General features: G+C 40.2%; 1 protein-coding gene across 1 annotated transcript in view; it reads right to left on the bottom strand.

Moving 5' to 3' along the window:
• Window positions 1-543: 543 nt before the first annotated feature.
• The window catches only part of Aqr (aquarius intron-binding spliceosomal factor), a 71,438-nt gene continuing 49,190 nt past the window's right edge, over window positions 544-22,791 (bottom strand). The window contains exons 24-35 of the mRNA XM_051144349.1: window positions 20,210-20,319; window positions 18,098-18,233; window positions 16,981-17,190; window positions 14,981-15,118; window positions 13,629-13,700; window positions 12,294-12,481; window positions 11,539-11,710; window positions 8,844-9,014; window positions 7,081-7,166; window positions 4,786-4,960; window positions 3,116-3,229; window positions 544-919 (exon numbers count right to left, since the gene is read on the bottom strand). Of these exons, the coding sequence (XP_051000306.1) occupies window positions 629-919; window positions 3,116-3,229; window positions 4,786-4,960; window positions 7,081-7,166; window positions 8,844-9,014; window positions 11,539-11,710; window positions 12,294-12,481; window positions 13,629-13,700; window positions 14,981-15,118; window positions 16,981-17,190; window positions 18,098-18,233; window positions 20,210-20,319 (1,863 nt within the window). The 3' untranslated portion in view covers window positions 544-628. The remainder of the gene's footprint in view (window positions 920-3,115; window positions 3,230-4,785; window positions 4,961-7,080; window positions 7,167-8,843; window positions 9,015-11,538; window positions 11,711-12,293; window positions 12,482-13,628; window positions 13,701-14,980; window positions 15,119-16,980; window positions 17,191-18,097; window positions 18,234-20,209; window positions 20,320-22,791) is intronic.

Raw genomic sequence — 22,791 nt, forward strand, 5'->3', positions numbered from 1 at the left:
TGCAAAGACCTTCACCCTCTGGCTGTGAATGTCCTTACAGAAAGAACAGTGGGAGAAAAGGCCACCAAGCTTGAGTGTCTGACCCCACCTGGGTCTCTGGTCACAAAGCTGACGATAGTTTCTAGTGCCTTAACTACAGGTGTGAGGTGCGGGCTAGAGGAGGTCAGCTGGTCAGTGCTGGCCTCGCATCTCCAAGGCCCTCGGTACCTACAGTCTGCAGCAGGGCATACAATAAAGCTCAGCAGAGTGCAGGCAGCAATCCCAGCACTAGTGGGGTGGGAGAAGGATAAGGAGTTTAAAGTCATCTTGAGCTACACATGGAGTTCAAGGCCAATCTGAGCTACATGAGACCCTGAAAAGAAAAAGGGCAAGTATGTCTTACATATTTTATAGAAAATTATTTTAATGTATTATCATAGATAACACTCAGCAATCAAAATTATTTTCTCTTCTGAATGAGCAAATTAAACTAGAGTTGTTTATATATTTACAAATAAAAAATATACAAAATAAGGAAACTAGCTAGTACAAATAAGGACTTGGTGTCATTAAAGTCCTATAGCAAATATGAAATTCCAAAGGTAATTTTACTTAGATTACGGAATGTCCAGGCTGAGCTGCAGATAGGCTATTTGGTCTCTGCGGGGACAGAAGCAGCTTCTACTGCAGCGATAGGCTTGGCTGCAGAAGCACCATCACATGGGGCAGAGATGTCTTCCATCAGACTGGGGCCAGCCTCAGTTTGACTGGAACTTCCAGGTTGAGGTACTGGGGTCTCTTGACTCAAGTTGGCATCTGTTGGACTAGGTATGAGGTTAGCTTGAGCAGATATGGCCTCTTCTTCTGCTTCCATTTCGGTTTCTTGACTCTGAACTTCCTCACCTTCTTCCACCATGGCAGGTGGCAGTTGTAAGAAAGTCTTAAAAAAAAAAAAAGTATGAATTTGATTGTCAAGAACACTGGGTTATAAAGCTGAGCAAGGTCTCATATTGCATCACTTTCTTAATGCACTGCTTCTGCTATAGTTCTTTAAACCCTGCTAGCCATTTGGTATGAACAATTCGACACCGTTGAAACAACGGTCTTGGTTCTGCTAATGCCAAAGAAAAGGACATATGTCACAAACTACTAAAAACCAACATGAAAAGTTATGAGAGTTTTAATCAAAGGAAGATTTGATTCTAAGAAAGCACAGTGGTTGGTTAGGATAACTGTCACATCAACTTGAGGCTGTCCTTCACTGAAGGAGCCTGTGAGGACAGCCCAGGCTTAAGGCCAGGACATGGTGGAGAGGAAGGGGCAGAGCTCAAGCCTCCAGTGTCACTCATCTGGAGGAGCATGACAATCACCCACACCTAGCTCTTTCTCAATGCCTTGGCAGCCTGGAGCAAAGGAAGCCATAACTTCTTTCCTTCTGGATTGTGTTAGCTAGTAGGGAACATGAGAACATTTTAAAAGTACCGCTCAGAACAGCAATGGGCACCTAGTGCAGGCCTACGAGACGGAGACACATAATGATCACAGAGAGACAGACTTGAAATTGGTAAGGTGCTAATTTCCTCAATTTGATGCAAACAAGTTCACTCCTGGAGACATTCTATTTCAGTTACAGTCAGCTTCTCTAGAGCTAGAAACTGGCCGGCCGAATCTAGGTAGAACAGATCATTAAAAAAAAAGAATGGAACTGAAGCATTTATTCTAATGTTAAGATCGGTTTATTCTCAGCTACTGTAACCCAGGTAGCACGGCGAGGAAGGATGGACAGGCACACTGAGTAGTGGAATAAAACGGAGTTCAGAGAGAACGCTTATGTAAACAGCCGATGGTTTTTGTTTTTGCTTTGACTAGTCACAACCAGCAGTTCAAAAGAGAACAAAATAGTCTACTGAGGAAATGGCAGCAAAGCTGCGGAACACCCACCTATGGATGAATAAATACAATACCACACGGAACCTTGCCGGAACTCAAAATCTACCCAATTTCTAAACACCACACCCCAAATTGTAACTAGTAGAAGGTAGTCTTTGTCACTTGGGGCTAAAGTAAGTATTTTTAGGACATAAAAGAATGAACTATAGGAAAGTAAGTTTAAATACCAGATATCAAAATTCTAAACTCTACTAAAAGCTTCTTTAAAAATTAAAAAACCCCACAATTTTCAATCTAGGAAGGAAAATTTATAAAACATGTATTGATAAGGGACTTATAGCTAGAATACAGAAGACATCTCAGAGCCTATTACAATAAAAGACATGAACAGACGTTTCTCCAAAGAGGATACACAGGGGGCAAATAACAATACAAAATAATTCTCAAGTGAGGAAAAATGAATTAAAAAACAAAAAACAAAACAAAAAAAAACCTCATAAAACTAAATCACACTGAGCTCACTGTATTCCTAGTCCCTGCTAAAACAAAAAAGTTTACTGAGTCAAGTGCGGTTTAGGATGCAGAGTGACCACACTCGCAGACTCCTGAAGAGAATAAGTTTTCTTTGAAAAAACTTTGAAAACCAGGCTGCCACTTTAAAAAGTTTAGTGCACATGTAGCAGATCAGCCAGCTGCTCTCCTCCTCGGAGGTAGAAGTACAAAGAATTTCCCAACAGTTACTTTGTACTAGCCCTCAACGGAAACAATCAAAATATCTATCAACAGGTGAATGGGTGAAAAGAAGGGACCACTGTTAGCAAGCAATGACATAAATGGCTTAAAAAGAAAAAAGAAAGGCAGGTGGGTTGAGAAATAGCTGACTGAAAAAATCAGAGTGCATGCTGGAAGCTTATGACGGCAGAGTCACACCACGGAGGGCTTGGAGAAGGGCGAGAAGCACAAAATGACAGAAGGAAACTGGGACCACGACTACAGTCCTTATCTAGATGACGGAGATAGTTTGAGGAGTTCACGCACACATGATAAATGCAGAACGCATCAAATTGTACATTTTGCGCACGTGTACTTGATGTTAATTTATATCTATAAGAAAGCATTAAATGAATAATAATAATAATAATAATATCCGGCTGCATATTCTCCGTAGCAAATTGGCATTGAGATTCACTCTACAAAGGAGTTTCTTTCCACGAGAGCAGGGAGAGCCCATGTTGCGTAGACCCACCTGATGATAATGGTGGGTCGTCTGGATCAAGTGCACGTACATATTATACACAAAGTTCGCCATCTGGGGCATATTCTTTATCACTTGTACTTCATGAGGTGGCCTTTCTCCATTCTAGAAGAAATAAAAAAGAGAGTGAGTATCTAGTAAGAAAAACCTAGAACCTACCATTCATATAAGTCCATTTCTGAATCTATAAAACCTCATGACTAGACGGAATAAATCGATGTGTTCTAAAACAATTTGCATCACTGTCTGGAATCCAGAGAGTCTACAATTGCTTCAGAATGAAATGCAAGAATTATTTTTCCTATTTGTATTTTTCTGAAGTAAGATATCATTTCTTATTGTTCACATGTAGCTATCAGCCATGGAACTAATATTCAAATCCCCATGTTATGCTCTGCAGCGTGTGTTGGGCTCTGCAGAGTCACTGTGGCAGTGCAGACCCCTAACCTGCAGTGCCTGAGAGCTAGGTGCTGCATGTATGCAGTAGGATGAAGTGACTTCCTCAGCAGTTTCTGAGACGGTCACTCTAGCAATTAAACAGCGAAGCAACTGAAGTCATTCCAGACCGGTCCTCCTCCCTCAGCCACCTCAGAAGATTGGTAACTTTCTTATTTGTGACCACTTGCCCTTTCTTACTGTAGGGATCAATGTGGAAATCTATCGAAGGATCTTCCCTTCTAGTGGGGAGGAGGACACAGTGAGTCCATAAAAGCCAGTGTGGAGCTGCAGGGTGGTTATCTAAGCAGCATCAGGGCGTTCTGTGATACTGCCCCACAACTCTCCCACCCTTCCCTCCTATTTTCTCATAGCAGCATTTCTTAAAAACAAAACGAGTAAACAGAAATGTCCTTAAATAGCAAAATTCACCATAAAACAAACACATGAAACTTGTTTGTTTTAGAGGAGAGGAGTAAAACAAAAATAAGTTTACTGAATATATTTAAAACAGTTTTACTTAAAATTTAGTAGACCTCTGGGACATTTCATTAAGTGAAAAAAGCAAAACCCCAAAGTCTGTAGCATGCTGTAAGAAAATACAGTAACATTAAGAAAATCATCCTGGGTCTGTGCCTTCGTGTGAAGGATATAAGAATAGACTGCGTTAGTTTACCCTACAGAGAGGGGTGAGAGGAAAGGTGGACAAGGAAGGAGGAGCCTAAAGAGGTAGAAGGTTCCGGTGAAGGTGAGAAAGAGGAGAAAAGAGTGAGCGCGAGCGCCACACTGAGTTCGTATACTGTATGTGTTTTCCCTGCCCCAGCTCCTCAGAATGCAAGCTTGGCAAGAACTAAATTAGATTGCTCTGTTAACTTACCAGCCAATGGCCAAGAGGAGATGCTGTGTGGTATGGGCTGCCTGCTTTCAAATTTTAGCTCCTCTACCCACCTGATGTATGGCGAATTATTTAACTTCTCTTACACTCAGAAAGCCTCCTGAGCAGATGTGCTTCTGAGATGAAGCGAGCCACTGAACATGTAGGGTTGATTCCTAGTATATCATACGTTTTAGGAAGCGTTAGCAGATACTATTCCCATATAATTCAGTTCCTGGGTGTAAGGAGCATTTCATATCTGAGATTGGGTATTCTCGCTAGCGCAGTCAACTGTAAGAGAACCCACCGCCCACTTGGGGCATACTGTTCTACACAGTGATGAAAGGCCTACCTTTCTGGACGTTGGGAAAGGTTCTGTTGGAATAATATGCAAATGCAGCGGGCGAGCAGTGAGCTGGCTGAAGGCAGGAGTCAGTTCAAAACAATTTTGGAAGAGGGATACTCTAGCGAAGATATAAAGGCCAAGTCTGGCTCTTGACATGGCTACCACCAAGCGACGGACATCCCTTTAGGAAAACAAAATAGTTAGCATAAAATTAGTAATGTATGTATGCAGCCCCCCTTTCCTTGTATTACATAATCTACTAACCAGTCTCATTCAGCTACTGCAATAAAATCCTTAAGGACTTAATAAACATAAAGCAGATCAATGCATGTGATCAGTAAACCAAGTGAGCACTGCATTGCTAACATCTTGTTAGTAATTATGTGTGCATGCACAAGCATGAGGCAAAATAACCAATGCCCTGGTTCAAAAGACCTACATAGCCCTGCTGGAATCACAGCCCTGCAGGGGACAGTCACCAACCGTTGCATTATCATCACTACGCCTATTACCTTCTTTCACTTTTCTGTTTGGCAAATTCCTAGGCTCTATCCAGATAAAGTTTTCCTTCCCAGAACATTTCCCAGTTTTACGTTAGAGTCCTACTTTCCTTTGCTTCTCCTCACATTCCTAACATAGATTTACACAGATTCCCCCGCTGGCAGTGTGCTAGCTTCTGGATATACACACACACACCTAAGTGCCAGAACTCCTTAGCATGAATTCTTTCACAGAAATAGAAAAGAAAATGTAAACAATGCTATCTAGGGGAAAATGGAATGTTGGAGGAAGTGGCTTAAGCGGTTTTGAGGAACCACTACACTACTGGGTTTGGTTTCCTTGTCACACCCAGGAGGCTCCAACTCTGGATACACGTCAATGCACAGCACTGTTCAGGTCCCTCTGAGAGAACATTTGCCACAATCTTAGGTACTAGGCAGCTAAGAGGCCTTTTACATGTGCTGTCATCCACATGCACATGAGAAAAATGGAACTGAAATTTTGGGCACATTCAAGTAAAGGCATCTTCCCAAATTATTTGAATGGGTCCCACACTCCAAACTCTTCCAGGGTGGAGATCGCAGAAGCTAAATTTATTCCTGTATACCCAGAAGCTAGTGCTCTGCCAAATAACAGAAGGATAGAGGTGTTTTTAATTCGAAAGTTTGGAGATGCATAGCCATACTGAAATCACCTTCTAGTCATAAGCATTTTTAGTTTTCATAAACTTAGGCAGCAATCATTATAGAATTCAAGATATTAAATTTAAAAGGGCTTATTGTTAGAGTATGTGTATGGGTGTTTTATCTGAAAGTATGTAGGTATAGGCCTGGTCCCTGCAGAAGAGGACACAGCATCCACACACTCACACTTGACAGAGAGGTTTTAGGTCAGCAATGATAGCCATTCAGACAGTAGTTATGTCAGTCAGGAAAAAAAAATGTTTTTAGAAGAGGCCTAACACTATGCCTGACACTACAAAAAGCAAAGCAAAAGCAAAGAAACAAACAAACAAACAAAAAAACCCCTAAGTTTAATGCTGTCATCTGTAACAATTTCTTAAAACCCTGCTGCCTTTGCTCACTCTTACATAAAGACTAGGCTAGTAGAACCCATCCTCAGCTCCACGGAGATCTGGACTTGAGGACAATTTATGAGAGCTTGGAGAACCTTCTCTTTATACTCATTGAATAAATGAAGATGATGCAACTCTAGCTCTCCTGAATTTTGCTAGTAAGTCACATGAGGTGAAAATTTATATAAAACCAAGCGGCTGTTCTGTAATAAGAAGATATTGCTTCCATAAATCTCTAGTACATAAATACATCACAGAATGATAAAAATAGGTTATTGTTTGTTTGGACCACACTTAATCCTGGGAGAACAAATGGCTCCTTTATCCTCTCATGAATCTGAAAGATGGTGGGGAGAGAAAAAACCAAAAGCCTTATGCCCTGAAAAAAATGTCCCGGAAGTGGCTCCCTTCCACCTCAGCTCCTCTGATTCCTGACACTGTTTCTAACAGACCCAAGACTATTAAGATCCTATGGTAAACAGCTCTCTCTGCATGTCACTGAATGGTGAAGAAACTACAGCTTTTTGAGTTAAAATTTCAGTAGTAACAGCACTGACAAACTACGTAAGAGATCTGATGATAACTCTGACAAAAAGCACTACAGGCTGCCACAATGATTAATTACAGCAATTAACTGAAGAAATCTAGAACTACTTTGTCATTGAAGCTCAAACTGAAATAGACAGTAACCTTTAGGAAGAGTATAGAGTTTGTACCGCACACACCTCAGATGGCCCACAGCCCTGGTCCGCACCAGAGAGAGGAGGATGTAATCGTTCTGTTGACCTTGGAATCTATCAACAGTTGTCACCTAGGAAGAAGAAGGTGGGCAATGTGGCACAGTAAGGTATTATCTAAACCAAGTGTTAGAAACAAGCATCTTACCTTTACAGTGATCTCAGAACCATAATCTTACCAACTCTAACAAGTCAGTGAGCACCACTAAAGCACAGTAAACGTTCTGGACCACATCCTCCTGCCACCTCACACTTGTGTCTCCAGTACTACTACTGCTAACAGTTAAAGAGCTGTCTATGGAATATAAACCTTCCTTCACTAGACTGCCAGGCTATGTTCAGCTTATTAAGTGGAGTTGCCAATACTCAAAAATATAGCTGAGAATACTCACTTATTATTCAATGTGTGTTCTTAGCATTCTTGTCAAAGTGAAAAAAACTTCATAGTACTTTTTATTCAGTTGGAATTTGTACATATGAATAGGAAGGGAGGTTCATGAAGATTTTAGCCACTAATTTTAACTCTTCGGCTTTCATCCCTGTTCTTTGAATTCAACAAAGCTTACTGCTTCCCATACATAAATCACCATTTATGGTCCCTTTGATTTTAGGAAGTCTGTAAGAGACTTCTTTGGAAGTAGACTTCACAATGAGTTTTGACAACATATACTCCAATCAACCACCACCACCACCGCCGCCACCACCACCACCACAACTACCACCACGCTCATCACCACGCTCATCACCTTGTGCCCGGCTGTAAATAAGCAGGCAACTTCCCAGCTCCAGGCAGTGCCTGATCTACTTTCCTTATTTTCTTCAGGCTCTGAACAAGCACACAAGTAGAACCATGAAGTCTTAAACCCAGTTTTTGTCAATAGCATAAGGCTTCTGTGGCTTTTCCATGTTACTGAATATACCAGCTGGTGGACACTACATTTCCTATTTAAAATAAGGCTGCATCGAATATTCAAAAATTCTTCATGGACATGTTTTCATGGCAGAAAGAGGAACTTCGGGGCCACACTAAGTGTATGCATAATGTCATAAGCTGTCAAACTACTTTCCAAAGTTTCTGAACCAGTCTATACCAGTGATGTCCCAGGCCCCAAGTTTCAGCTGCTCCATCACTTGACATTATCAACTTTTGCAGATTTACCCATTCTGTTGATGCACAGAAGCATCACATTATATTTTTTAAAATTTAATTTAGTTTTACTCAGGGTCTCATGTAGCTCAACTTGCATCAAATTTGATATATAACTGGGGATGGCCTTGACCTTCTGATCCGCTTGCCTCCACCTCACTGGAGTTGAGACATGCACCACAGTGCTGAATTGATGTGGTGCTGAGGAGGGAACCCAGGGCTTCCAGAATACGAAGCAAGCAGTCTAGAACCTGAACTGCATTCCCTGCTACCTACTGTATTTTTCATTTACATCTTCCTGACAGCTAATGATGGTAAAGACAACTAGATACAGAGAAGGGTGCTTTATCGACTACTTGTAGGTCTTGTTTGAAATATGTCTGGTTCACTTGCCCATTTTATATTAGTCTGCCTCATTTAAAATGACTTTTATAAAACCTGACATTCTGAAGTTTGTTCTCATGTGAAATCCTGCCACTATCCTGACCTGCTAAAAGCCTGTCTGTGAGACAAAGTGGAGCAATAAAAAACTTATAACAAATGCAAACCTTTTTTTCCTTGACAAAAAGATGACTATGAAAACATACTACATTCATAAAAGTACCTTGTTTGGCCTTCCAATCAATGGGTTGTTGCCACATCGTCTGTTGATGATGTCCCGAATCAGGTGTTTTTGTCCATTGTACGTTGTTAGAATACTGATCTTGTCCGCAGGGTAACCAAGCAAGCACATGTACATGAACAGTGCTACAACATACTCTGCCTCTCCAAGGTTCTGTAACACAAGCACACACATTGTGCTTCACAGAGTGGCTCACCATCTATCACCTAGTTACTCTGAGCACATACGTCTTAAGTGAAAAGTTAATAACCTGGATAGGTAAGTGCCTATTGTTGATAGGTTGAAGGATAGCCTAACTCTAGGTTAATAGTGATAAAAACCTTGATATTTGTAACACAGGACACAGAGTCATCAACCTAGAGGTTAATATGTCTGGGGCCACAATGCTCACGATATACAGTCTGTGCAATGTACTGGAACTGCAGCCGTGAGGACAAATATTAACACGAAGGGGTAAGTACTCGAGGACTGGTATAATTGTAGTCTGAGTGGATGTACACAGAGCAGCAGTACAGCTGACTGCACTGTGCACAGCGCTTTCTAAGCCTCTCATGCTTCCCTGTGCTTCCCCTGAGCTTATTTCTGCTGTCTTCCTGTTGCCACCTGAACTGGACTCATCTGGTGAGAAAGTGTGCTCTCAAACCAGCACAAACTGGCTAACTGCTAAATTACATTTTGGTTAAAGATGGGTGACATAAAGCCTAAAAGCAAGGGCTTTACTGAACTTCAAAGTGAGAAATCTGACCCAGAGCTTCTTAATCCAGCTCCGTAAAGACTGAGTTCAAGCATCAGACGAGACAGTATAGCAAGAACATAAGCACATCATGGAAAGCAAAATACAAAGATAAGAAGCTAGATTCCATGCAAAGGCAAGAGGAAAATTACTGGACCAACTTCAGAGACACCATTAATATCCAGGTTCCTGGTGACAGACAGTCTCAATTATCTCTTTCATTTAAATTCTCCAGTTCTTTGGAAGACAGGAGACAAAAGAAGCCACATGACTGTGTAAATCTCCATCTTCTATATTGGTAGCAAAACACATTTATCTGGGGATCAGCTCCAATATAGATAAAAGAACAAACCAGAGAGCATGAAAGTGACCTTATGTAATAGATATTAACTGAATAAAACCCAGTTTTGAGGACTCAGGTATTTTTGGCAAGATTAATGTACTGACTTCTCAGCAAATAGAACCCAATTCCTTACTTATGTGAGCAAGGACGACTGCTCAATTCAGCACACTGCCTGAGTTATGTGTGAAGTTTAACAGGAAAACAAGTATACTTTGATAAACATTTTGGAAGCTGGGCCAAATAAGTCAAGGTTGCTTTGATTTAGGGACTTCCATTCATTTTCTATCTAGTCTCCTCTCGGATACCACTTTTTGTTTTGTTTTGTTTTTTAAAAATGTGCTGTTTAAATGCACATTCCTCATATTTGGGGGATAAGGTTTTCAATACTTCAGAAACACATTTAGCAATAACACACATCATTTGAGAAGACCCTTTTTTCTTGATATATCGAAAATTTATCTGGGACAGAATTAACAAGTAAAGAAACAGATGAGTAACTTGGATGTTTCAGGCAAAGACTCAGAAACCCTGTGTGATGAAGCCATCAGGAGACGCCAATCAACACCCAAACTACCTTTGAAGGTGGTTATCAGGAAATATGTTTTTATTGTGACTGTGGCTCTAAGTGAGTTATCATCATTAAAAGGTTACATTTGTCCCCAGGCTGTAAGTATTGAGAGAGGAACTAAGTCTTTCATGTAGAACAGGAAAAACTTACTCTGATAACTACGTAAATTATTTATTTCCAAAATAATTTGTAGTGAAAATATTTCAGTATGTTGTGTTTAAAAACTCACTCAACTTCTATTTAGAATTACTAGGAATGAGAATAGTGTTTTTAATACATATGACCCAGGAGTCTACACGTCCATGTCTGCTCCATCATCAAGCACTGTCTGACTCAGGGATTTATTTCTGTTAGGACTTCACTCATTTTTCTCTATGTAAAGTATTTTTCCTTTGTTGCATTGTTGCTGGGGTAATAGTTTTAATTTACTTTTAAAGGTTTATTTTGTATATCTGTATTCGTGTGTGTGTTACCCACAGAGGCCAGAAGCAGGCACCCATCCTCTGGAACTGGCGTTATGATGTTAAGCTGCCCCGTGGATGACCTGGTCATCTGCAAGTTCAGCAAGTGCACCTAACTGCTGAGCCATCTCTCTAGCTCCTGGAATATTCTCCCCACCCCCCTTTTCTTTCTTTCTTAAGCAACTGAGTTATTTATACAGATTTTAGTGAGAATGTAATATACTGTTTTTATTTGCACATTTTTTCTCAAATCAATTAAGATTTTATTGTTTCTGATTTGTTAATAAAAAAAAGCCCTTTCTTAACACGTCATACTTGTCAATATTTGCTTTTTGAACTTTCTTCTGAGTTTACACTTATTCTTTGCATGTCTCTGATCCATCTGAAATTGACTGATTGTGTCATAAGGAAAGGCTGCAACCTCTCTTCTTCTCAGTAGCTGGCCACATGGCTCAGCGTTGCTGAATTCTATAGTACTTCAGTCAGGCGAACGCAAGATGAACTCAAAGTCACATGCTGTCTTAGCTGATCAAAGTCAGAGTTAGATGAACTCCAAAGCCTCACTGCCTTACCTGATAGAAGTAAGGGTTAGGCTCTGACTCCCCAACTCCCTGGAAGTCTTCCACATTGATGAGCTGGAAGTCGTACAGCAGGCCGGCGTTGGCTGTGCTGAACTCTGGCAGGAGCTGCACGTGTGGCAAGTTTCCTAGGTTCTTGTAACGCCAGTTGTAGAGGTTACACAAGCTGTCCCAAAACAAAGCCCCACAAAAGACAAAAGATTAGCAAGGTGGGACCCTTCAGGATGCAAAAGGACATTCTAAGGAAATACACTTTTTAAGTTTCAGTTGCCAAGTTAGGTCATATTTTTAGCAACACTACTTTGGCAACTTCAGGCTCCTTGTTCCAAATTACCAAGACTCAGGGGACTGAAGATGTTACAAAGATGACAGCTCTCCTGTGCTCCTGTATAAACACTGCTGCTATATATCATAAACTACAAAGCTGGGGAAGGCCAGTCAACAGGGACACTAGGAGGACCTATGATGTGGCTGCATTCTTACGAAGTTAAGAACCAGTGTTTTCTTCTTGTCACGGTTGCTTTACATTAAGGTTATATCTTTTGGAGACAGGATGAAGTAAAGCCCTTTCAGTCAGTATCAATTTAATGAAGAAAACAACTCACTTGGTCAATACGCACCTTAAATAAGAGACAATAAACATGGTTTCAGATTTGTAGATGGCAATGCCTAGATCTTAGAGGAGCCTAAAATTTCATGTACAAGGTCACTCAGGGAGCCTACATGCTTAACTTGAAGTGAATTTTCACCTTGCCCTGGCTCTGCCTTGAGCATCGAGGTCCACAGTAGGAACGCCAACCCGGACAAAGCGAGTAAAAAGGGACTGCTCCATATTGGAGTACTTCTGAAAGGCCATGTTCTTAATGACCGGAGGTAACTGGTGGTGATCACCAATCATAATCCATCGTTTCAATCGGCTGAATCCGTCTTGAGGATTCTAGAAATGAAGTGAGGAAACACCAAAGCTGTGTAATCAATACATTACTGATGGATATCTAGCTTACCACACACTGGTCATCAGATGACTTCACTAACTTACAAACTCTCAACCTTTACTAGCTCTATAAAGGAGCCTAGAAAATTTACAAAGTGAGTTGGCACTGAAGCAAGGATGCCAGTACTTTTGACTGACAGTAAGCAAGGTGGGAAAGTCTGAGAGGGCTGTTAACAGGATAATCAGAAGACATTTTGAGGGGTAAAGTCAGCAAACATGCCCAAGAACAGAAGCAGAAGATGTCAAAGTGAACAGCTGGTACAGAAGGATGCCAAGAAGTCCTGAAGACCTTGCGGGTAAGTAAGGACCACACTGTTAATAGCTTCGGATACTACCAACTTCCACATCTTACTCTACATGGCCCCCGCATTGGATATAATAAACATTAGGTTTTAATATCATAGCTTATAAAAGCAATTTTGATAATTTAAACTTGTCTGTAAATTAAATGGTCTCTAGTCTTTAATTGGTAATTCCACATTTTGTTTGTAACGCTTCAATAGTAAATAATATTGTATAACAAGAAACATTCTTGAAATAACACTTGGTTTTCCAGGAACAACTGCAGAAACAACTCTAACAAAAGGAAAGACAAAACAACCCCCCAAATTACATAATATAATTTTCTTGATTAAAATTCATGTTTTGTATAACACACACAGACACACACAGACACACACAGACACACACACACACACACACACACACACACACACACACACACACACACACACACATTTAATTAAAAAAAAAAATTTTTTTTTTAAAAAAACGTGTGGTCTCATTATGTAGCTCTGACTGTCCTGGAACACACTCTGTAGACCAGGCTGGTCTCGAATTCACAGAGATCCACCTACTTCTGCCTCCTGAGTGCTGGAATTCAAGCCACTATGCCTAGCTTAATCCATAAATTTTTAAATAGTTCTCCAAAAGGGAGTATAAAGCCATGGATAGATTAGAGGAAGAGTTTACAAGCTGCAATAGACAGCAAGGAGTGAAATGAGGGAGAGCAGGGGAACCATGACGATCAGCACCCGGAGTGCAGTAAGGATGCCGTGAATTCCTGTCTGTCTCTGGCCTGTAGTCTTACCTGTAGGAGAAGAGGTATAAAGGTTTCTATTTCCAGAATCTGAGCAGCCTCTTCCATTAAAATGTTGTCATACTGAAAAATAAAACCTTGTTAGAGTAGGTGAAAAGCCAAACAATTACCACCTTAAGTGTAACAATGGTCAACAAGCCTGAGTAATTTCATATTAAAACAGCAACGCATAACCTATGCAATGAAACGGCAGCCTCATTAACCTCCACTCATGTCCTTAACTTTAGAGTACTAATATATCTATGCTGCGAGGAAAGTGCTATGATCAGGCTGTAGTGATTAAATAAATTAATGGAGAAAAATAATGATAAGCAGTATTTTTAGACCTCATACAAAGCTATACACAAAATAAGTTAAAAATTCTAGTATTGGCTATACTGACATCCTTTGTTATTAAATTCCTATAATTTAACATCAAATGTTATACACACAGATACATATTAGTCCAAAGAAGACAATATTGAGGATATTTTGCAGAATATTTTGTAAAAAAGCTAGGTTACACCTGGATACATTCGCACTACCCATTAGTACGGCATTGTATCTACCCGTCCCTGTAGCCGAGGACTCTTTCCTCTAAGTCAACAACAATTCTACCATCCTAAACTTATTTGGCACCATCTTTCAGCGAGTTCACATATCTTAACATTTTTACCTACTGTCCTCAACAAATGAACTGCTGTCATTGCATTCAAACTTTTATGCAACTCTTTCTTAAGCAACAGACCAACACAGGTACAAATCTGTGTTCCAGTGAGAGTTTTGGTTAGTACTGGCTGGTAGTGACAGACTATGAAAATTCAAATTATAACTCAACTGTTATGTTCCACTTTAACTGAGTCATAAACATCAGTCCTCTTCATATTTATGAGACAGTAAGTTATTTTAATATCTCACTTGATAGTATAACTAAATCATTCTACTATGGGAAAACAATGGGGACAGGATGCATGTTCACTATGTGAATAATGTCTCGGGTGAAAAGGACTGTAAAATACTACTTCCATAGCTCTTGTATCTGTTTAAACATTTTTTTTTAAAACTAATGATATTAAGTAAAAATGAAACCTTCACAATAATGATCTGGCTAGACAATCAAATGATTGATGTTAAGTGGTAGACACATTACTAAAAAATTAAATTAGATTTAACTTCATTAATCATATAAATGTTATATTACTTTTAAAAGAGACCTTTAAAGCAATTATAAATGATACTTTTCATAAGAAGTGAACCAATTTCCAAAAAAAAAAGTATACAGCATTAAAAAGAAAAAGAAAAAAAGAAAAAAAGAAAAAAACAAAAACCCCAGCGAGAAGATGAACGAAGGATTAAGTAGTTACCTTGAAACCCAGCTTGACCAGATCATGCCGTTTCAAGGCAGCATGAGTACAAGTCATAGCAATGATTTTGGCCTCCTTCACCAGGAGGTATTTAGATCGGTCCAGTCCACTGCGTAGCAGTTCCGAGGCTCTGAATTCCTATGACATGCGCACCAACAAGCCAACTTTAGGATAGTAACAGTTCATGTGTATATAACCACAACCCACCCAATCAGACAATTCTTGAGGTGTTATTAATATAATACATAAATATATTATAAACCAAGCCCAATGAACCATAATAAAATAATCAGTTATGCCTAATGAGTTATAACTCTTTTTGCTATTTGGGTGCCATTTGAATTCAAACAAAAGTTGATATTCAAGCAATAATCTGCACCTTTTTGTTTTGTGTATAAACTATTTGCATTATAAAAAAGTATTGAGTAAAATACCAACTACCAATGTCCTTGCATTATTTAAAGTCCTTCTAAGAAAAGAAAAACTACTTCATATATTCCTATCAAATAGCAAAAACTGGTTATACAAATGACAGAGGATGAATCAATGCAGACATTAGCAATGGCAAGAAAGTCATTGTCATTGTAGACCAGGAGGATGAAAAGGAGAAGCGGTGTTGTCGGAGCCCATGGGCCTGGGTCACCCAGCAGCTGGAACTGTAGTGAGCTAGTCCAACAAACGCTGGAGTAAAGAGGAGGTTAAAGAGGGCAACGGAAGTCGGAACTCCCACTGCCTGTGTCAGGATATGCTGCATCTAGCTAAAAGTCAGCTGCCACAGAACACAGGGACATTAAGTCTACAAGGCTCAGAGTGAAGTGCAGCTGTGGTAGAGGATGGACAGGCACAACAGGATTAGGTTTCCCCAGACTCAAACATTACACACACTTACTTCAATTTTTTTTTTAACATTTTGTTTTGTTTCTCAAATAATTTAAGCATTACTAATTCAGGTGAGACACTCTGTATTCCCCAAGAAGGCAGCTGCTACTACGAATTGAGATTATTTTTAACCTCTGATTTTCAGAGGATAATGTTCACATGTAAAATCGTCATTATCCTATATAGCCATCTACTATTAATACCAACTATGTGCCAGGCACTAGGAAATGGGATGGAGGCACATTTAGAGGACAGAAGGGTACAAAATCCCTCTTCTTTGCACCTGGAGTGACACTGTCTACATGGTCCCCATAAGGAAACAAGCCTGAAGATGACTGCTTATAAGCCTGCTGCAAGGAGTGTTTGTCCTGGGGCTCCTCCTGGGGCTCCGTCAGTCTTCTCCATCTCTGGGTAGTGATAGTCCCTACTTCTCTTTCATATCAGGATCAAGCACCCTGGCTAACACAGGCACTTTATTTTGTGTCTCCCTATAAGAAGCAAGAAGAACTAAGAAATGGCATGTCTCAGATTTCCATTAAAAAAGCTACTGCTAAGTGTCCTGCTGGAGGGCTGCTGATGCAGCTGGGCTGGCAGTGCTTGCTGGCTGCACAAAGCCTGGGTTGAGCCTGGTGCTGTGTGGACTAGATATGGTGGGTGCACATCTGCGATTCCATTCCTCAAGAGGTAGAGGAGGGCAGGAGCTTACGGTCATGCTCCACTACAGAGATTCTGAGATGAAAAAGAAAAACAAATTCTGATGGAAACATGACTTTCTTAAATACTAGTATCTTTTAGACTAGAAAAGGCAGAATTATATTTTAATTCTTGCTTATTTCTTAACTAAAACTCTATCTGAGTATGATGGTACATGCCAGCACTTAGAAGGCAGAGGCGGGAAGATTTCTGAGTTTAAGCTAGTTGGGGTTTATGTAGAAAGTTCCATGCCAGCAGGCACTATGTAGTCTGTCTGTCTGTCTCATACATATATACACAGTAAATATTTTCAAAACTTTTTCTAAAACTAACAATTTGATTTGCAATATAAGAGTATTTAATTTACCTCATTAAAAAGATAAGCCACAAACTCTTAAAGAAACTTTAAAACAGTTGAGAGACCATACCTCAAGCTGAGTGAAGATTTTCTTAATATGCCTGAAGCACCCTTCCGCAATTTCCATGTCTTCCTCATAGGATCTGCCTTTAAAGATGGGTTGAGGAGCATTGGCAAAATACTCATGGAATGGGAAGAATGTGGCGACCTCTGCAGCATCTGGGCAGGTGCTTGCTGTATTTTTCACTCTGCTGATGTATTCTTCCCAACGTGACATTACCTATAGAAAAAAACCCAAGTTGTTCTTTGCTGGCTGGATTATGCTTTAAAGCTAGAGCAAATCAAGTGAAAATGAACTAAATAGTCTGAACCTAAAGCTGACTATTTTGTAAGACAGCACATGTCTTTTTTGCTTCACAAAACCCATGAAGTCCTATTTTGAATGCACTCAAGTGGTTTGTACAGCCACTGATGAGGTTAAGCCCATTCTCTCACATTTATTAAACATTTTAATGTAAATACACAAACAGCATTACGACATTGAGAACAAGTTACATAAAAAAATTACATAAAGAAGGCTACGCTATTTGATTTTATTTTAATTCACTTGGAGTTATTAGTAATACAAAGGACTTATCATTTATTCATTTATGTGGCTTCTTCTCAATGGTTTTCATGTTCAGAAAATTAATCTTAACAAAGCCACAGTCTTAAATTGAAATTAATTAATTCTAAGAGATAGTTTATTTCTGGGTATAAAAATAGAAAGAACAATACACTTTCCCTTGTTGGCTGATAATGACATAATAAAATTATGTCTTTGTACTTTGCTGTGACTGGGTGGGTAGAATATTTAGAGAGACAGAATGTAAATATCAAGAAAGAAAAAAAAATGACTCTCAGGGTAGTATTATCAGCTTTAATTGAAAACTGAACCATAAAATGACCTGAGCTTGATGTGTGGAGCTCACAGTATAAAAGGAGAGAACCAACTCCACAAAATAAACAAGTAAATGCTAAAAACCTGAAGTAATAATAAAAGCAAAATATTCATAACAGTTTGGAAAGGCCATATACCTTAAAGTGCTGAGACCACACTAGCCTTCCAAGAGCAATTTCTAGAATTCAGACCACTTTCCACCCGAGACAAGCACTATGAAATCTGACTTTAAAGGCTCCAGTCAAACCTGATACAAGAAGAAATAGCCTGCAGTTTCACAGGTATATGAAGCATCTCCTGGAACCCCCAGACTCTTTTGTAATCGCTTGACTTCTTCTAAAAGTTCTATTCTTCGAGCCAGGACATAATTAACTCTTCCATACCTAGAATTATCAGACAGGTGGGAAGGCAAAACTGTAATGAAAAGCTTTGATGAAATCAATCAGCAGAATTCAAGAAACTTTAATAGAAACTATAAATGGTCAGAGAGAAAATCCCAATTAAATTTACATTTAGTTATGAGCAGTTGATAAACTAAACTATAAGTGATATATCTTGGGGCACACTGCAAGGAAGTTATTTAAAGTGTAACAGAAGGCCCAGTCTAACACTACCTACCCATATGTTACAGTGTATTCTGGAGTAGACCAATAGGTTAGGAACACACAGTGGGCAGACTGGGTAATTTGAACAGCACTGATCCACTTCCACTATCATAAAAGCACAATATTTCAAGGCTTTGAAATGAATTTGAAAATGTATTCTATGTTGCCTGCATTTTTTAGTGTGTAGTTTAGCACTCAAACCTAGCAGGATCATAAATATTGCTGTGTGAGTGAACAGAAGTTCGGGAGACTCTTGTCCAAAGATACATGGAGCAAAACTAGTGGAAGCAGAACTAGGGCAAGCCTATACACACTCTTTTCACAAGGGCGCCATGTCTGCTGTAACACCTCCATGTCTGAAACATTGGCGGGCAGTCTGATCAGTGCTACGGATGTGCTGACAGGCTTGACTAAGAACAGTCTCGTTTCTGAATTTCTAGGTCCTCCAGTGTGCAGAGGCCCACTCGAAGCAGCAGGAAACAGAAGCTGGTCTGTATTTTTATTTTTCTTTCTTTCTCCTCCCTCCCTCTCCCCAACAGTGTTTTAGTGCAGGCTACACATAAATCTTAATCTCCTCTTTCTATGCCTCTCTAGTCGTGTGTGTGTGTGTGTGTGTGTGTGTGTGTGTGTGTGTGTGTGTGTGTGTGTGTGTGTGTGTGTTCGTTCCAGGGTCCCATTCATCACACCAAGCAAGACAGGGTGTGTGCTCTGAATAACTTTTCAAACATTTTGACAGGTAACTTTTTTATATTTCCTTGTCTATAGTTAAAAAAAAAAACTTTCTCCAATAGATACTTTGGTCCCTACCCTACTCATTAAAAAAACAACAACAACAAATCAACCAACCGAACAAATGGAATAGTTTTCTTTAAAATTCCACTGGACGGCCATTTTAAGCATTTTATATACATTTTTATGGGCACTGAACAACTAGATTTAACATTGAACTCTTTTTGTTTTTTAAAACTTATTACTATTGTGTGCGTGTGCAGATGAGTGCATGTACATGTGTGTAAGGCAAAGGGCAAGTCTCTGGAATCCATTCTCCTTCTACCGTTATATTTACACCCTGGGGATCTAACTCAGGCTATGAGGCTTTCGTCTGCAGGTGGGAGTCACCTTACATGCCATCTGAACTGCCCCTACTCTGTTTGCATGAATGGCCTTAGCGGGAGGAAATACCTATGGGAAGATTTCACAAGTACCATTAGCTGATCCAACCCAAGAAGCCAGAGCCGCACTGGCTTACACTGTGCTGTTCTCTCTGTAACACACTAACTTTGTGTACACTACGTATTTGGTGATCTCTGAAGTATGTGAACTCTGAGTAGACATAACCATTCTTCTGATGTCTATTACCACTTCAGGTCAATGGTCATATTCATCAAACAAAAGATGTGCTGCTAACGATGTCTACCTATTAATTGTGTGTATTATCTGAATTTCTATATAAATTAAATGTTATTATAATCTTGAAGAAACAAACTGTTAATAGTAGAAGCAAATTAGTTTTATACAGTTTTATTCTACTTAAAACACATAATATTAAACATTAAATACAGGGGTAGCCACAAAGAACTGGAGCTAAAGTGTACTGTGCCTACTCTTTAAGTTCAACAGATCAGGCAGGGGCCAGTAGAACCTTCTGCATTAGACTTGATTAGCCACACCTCTTCTTGGTATTTTTTTAAACAAGAAGTAAAAGGTTAAAAATTATTTTGTGCATGTTTCATCTTCTACCCCCACTGTCTCACCTGCTAAAATCTTTCTCTGTCTCTAGCTCTTCTTCTCCATGACCCAGACGCAGGAGGTGGCGTTCATCAATGTCTAAAGCCATGATTTTCTCAAACAACTGGTTCAGAGCCTGGTCAGAAAGGCAAATGGACGTCAGTGGGTTTAAAAGACTTACTAAGTTCTTTGAAGTAGAGCAAAGACTGGCTTCTAGAGTGACAGAGTAACGTCCAGTAATACAAGGATCAAAATTCAAACTCAAGTGAGCAGGAGAGAATGGACAATAACTCAGCCACTGGAGCTGGGCAGTGCGATGGCTGAACGCAGAGCGTGTGAGGGCACGGGCACGGAGAGGGCCAGACAAAGAGGGAGTGCCGGCTCAGCTATCACGCCAAACGCCCAGCTCCCTCACATGCTGCCGCAAACCGTCCGATGAAACCCACTTAGAACTCACTTCTCTCTACCCTGGAAATGTTCATTTAAGGGCTCCCTCAAATCCGAATACATATTCTGCAACCTCTGTGGTTAGGAAAATGTTTTGTAGAAAGGAAAAAAAATTGAAGGTAAAAAAGTCTCCTAATTTGGAACGATACACTAAATAAAGGCCTCGTTTACAGTGTTAGCCACTGGCCAGCATCCGTTCACATCCATCACCACTCCAGCCTTGCCTCTCCAGCTAACATCCACATCCGGGCTCCACAATGTTATATGCACGCTTTGCTGCCAAAATTCTAGCAGATTTGGGAAATGGAAGGCATTATTTATTTTTTAAATTTAAATTTTCCATTACTTAACATTTCATATTATTCAAAACTCAGAACCCAATCAATCAGACTACATAGCATTATTTGCTATCTGTACTAAAGATTGAGAAAGAAAAATTATACATTGTAAAATCAGAAAAACTTGAAGATTTTCTTTTGAGATAGAAAGTTACTGGAGGAGTGCTTTATCAAGTGAAGACCTGGAATACCACTAAGAAAGGGAAATAAAATAGACCATCACAAACATCGGCAGTAGTGGGAGAGAGGGACCTGAGTGAGAGAGGGGATGGGGTGGGGGAAATCAGGTGTGGGGAGAGCAGGGATGGAGGGAAAGAGAGCTGGGAGAGAGACGAGAGAAATTGGTGTTGGGGAATTTCTGGGGTAAGATGAAGACCTGGGATGGGGGAGGCTCCTGGGAAGATACTGGGGCTGCCCTAGCTGAGACTTCTAGTAGCAGGAGATACTAAGACGGAAGTGGCCACGTCCTGTAGTCAGGCAGGACTTCCAGTGGAGGAAGGGGGATGCCAACCCATCCACAAAACCCTTGAGCCAAAATTTGTCCTGCCTACAAGATGTGCAGGGATAGAAGATAAAACAGAGGTCAAGGGAATGGCCAGTGACTAGTCCAACTTGAGACCCACCCCATGGGAGAGACCCACCCCTGATACTATTAATGATACTCTGCTATGCCTGCACACAGCAACCTAGCATAACTGTCCTCTGAGAGGCTTCATCCAGCAGAAAATGAGAACAAGTGCAGAGACCATAGCCAAACGTTAAGCCGTACTCAGGGAGTCCTATGGAAGGGTTAGAAGATTGAGGGATCTGGAGGGATCAAAGACACCACAAAAGACCTATAGAGTAAACTAACCTGGGTTTATGGGGGCTCACAGAGACTGAATCACCAACCAAACAGCATGCATGAACTAGTCCTAGGCTCCCTACACATATGAAGCTGATGGGCTGCTTGGTCCTCAAGTGAGTCCCCTAACAAATGGAGCAGGGGTTGGGCGGGGGCGGGAGGGGTGCGGTTGGGGTGGAGAGTGGCTGCCTCTGACTTGGACCTGTTGCCTCTCTCTGAGTCCTGTTTCCCTAACAGGGCTGCCTTGTCTTGCCCCAGTGAAAGAGGAGGCACTTAGTCCTGATGCGACTTGATGTGCTATGGTGGGTTGGTATCCAGTGTGAGGGGTGGGAGTGGGGGACAGGGATATGGAAGAAGTGGGTAAGAGCATAGGACTGGGAGGAGAGGAGGGAGTGGGGTTGTGCTTGGGATGTAAAATGAACAAATAAATTAATGAAGAAAAAATAAAGTTCAAGAAAGAAGGAGAAAAGGATTAAGTCAAATGACAATCAGCTATCTGATAGACAGACAGGTGATGTGAACTTGAAAAGACAACACAGCAAGGCCTTCTGTGGCTATTTTGCAACAGAGCTTCTCTAGGTCTGCGGCACAAGCTCATCCTAAGGTGCATGTACTGCAACAGATCTTATCAAGGCATCAGACAAAATTAAGGCAGAGATGCTGTGATGACACACAGCTTACTGTTTGTACAGTAAACTTTATTAAATATAAAGAAGAAAAAAAGGTCCCAACACTTTGTTTTGTTGCATTTATTCAGGGGACGAACAAATTAACTCTTTCTCCCCAAATCAATAGATCAACAAAAATTTGGCATGCTGTATAAGCTACCACTGTTTATAAATTCCAAAATTATTCCAGATGAAAAAACTGTAATATTACTAAAAATAAGTAAAACTCTAAAGTAAACAAGCAATAGAATGACTGACAAACCAAAAACTGTAGTTCAGTGCAACCCAAAATTTCTAAAGACACATTAACT

Source organism: Acomys russatus, chromosome 4 (assembly GCF_903995435.1).
Source record: "Acomys russatus chromosome 4, mAcoRus1.1, whole genome shotgun sequence".
In the NCBI taxonomy this organism is placed as follows: domain Eukaryota; kingdom Metazoa; phylum Chordata; class Mammalia; order Rodentia; family Muridae; genus Acomys; species Acomys russatus.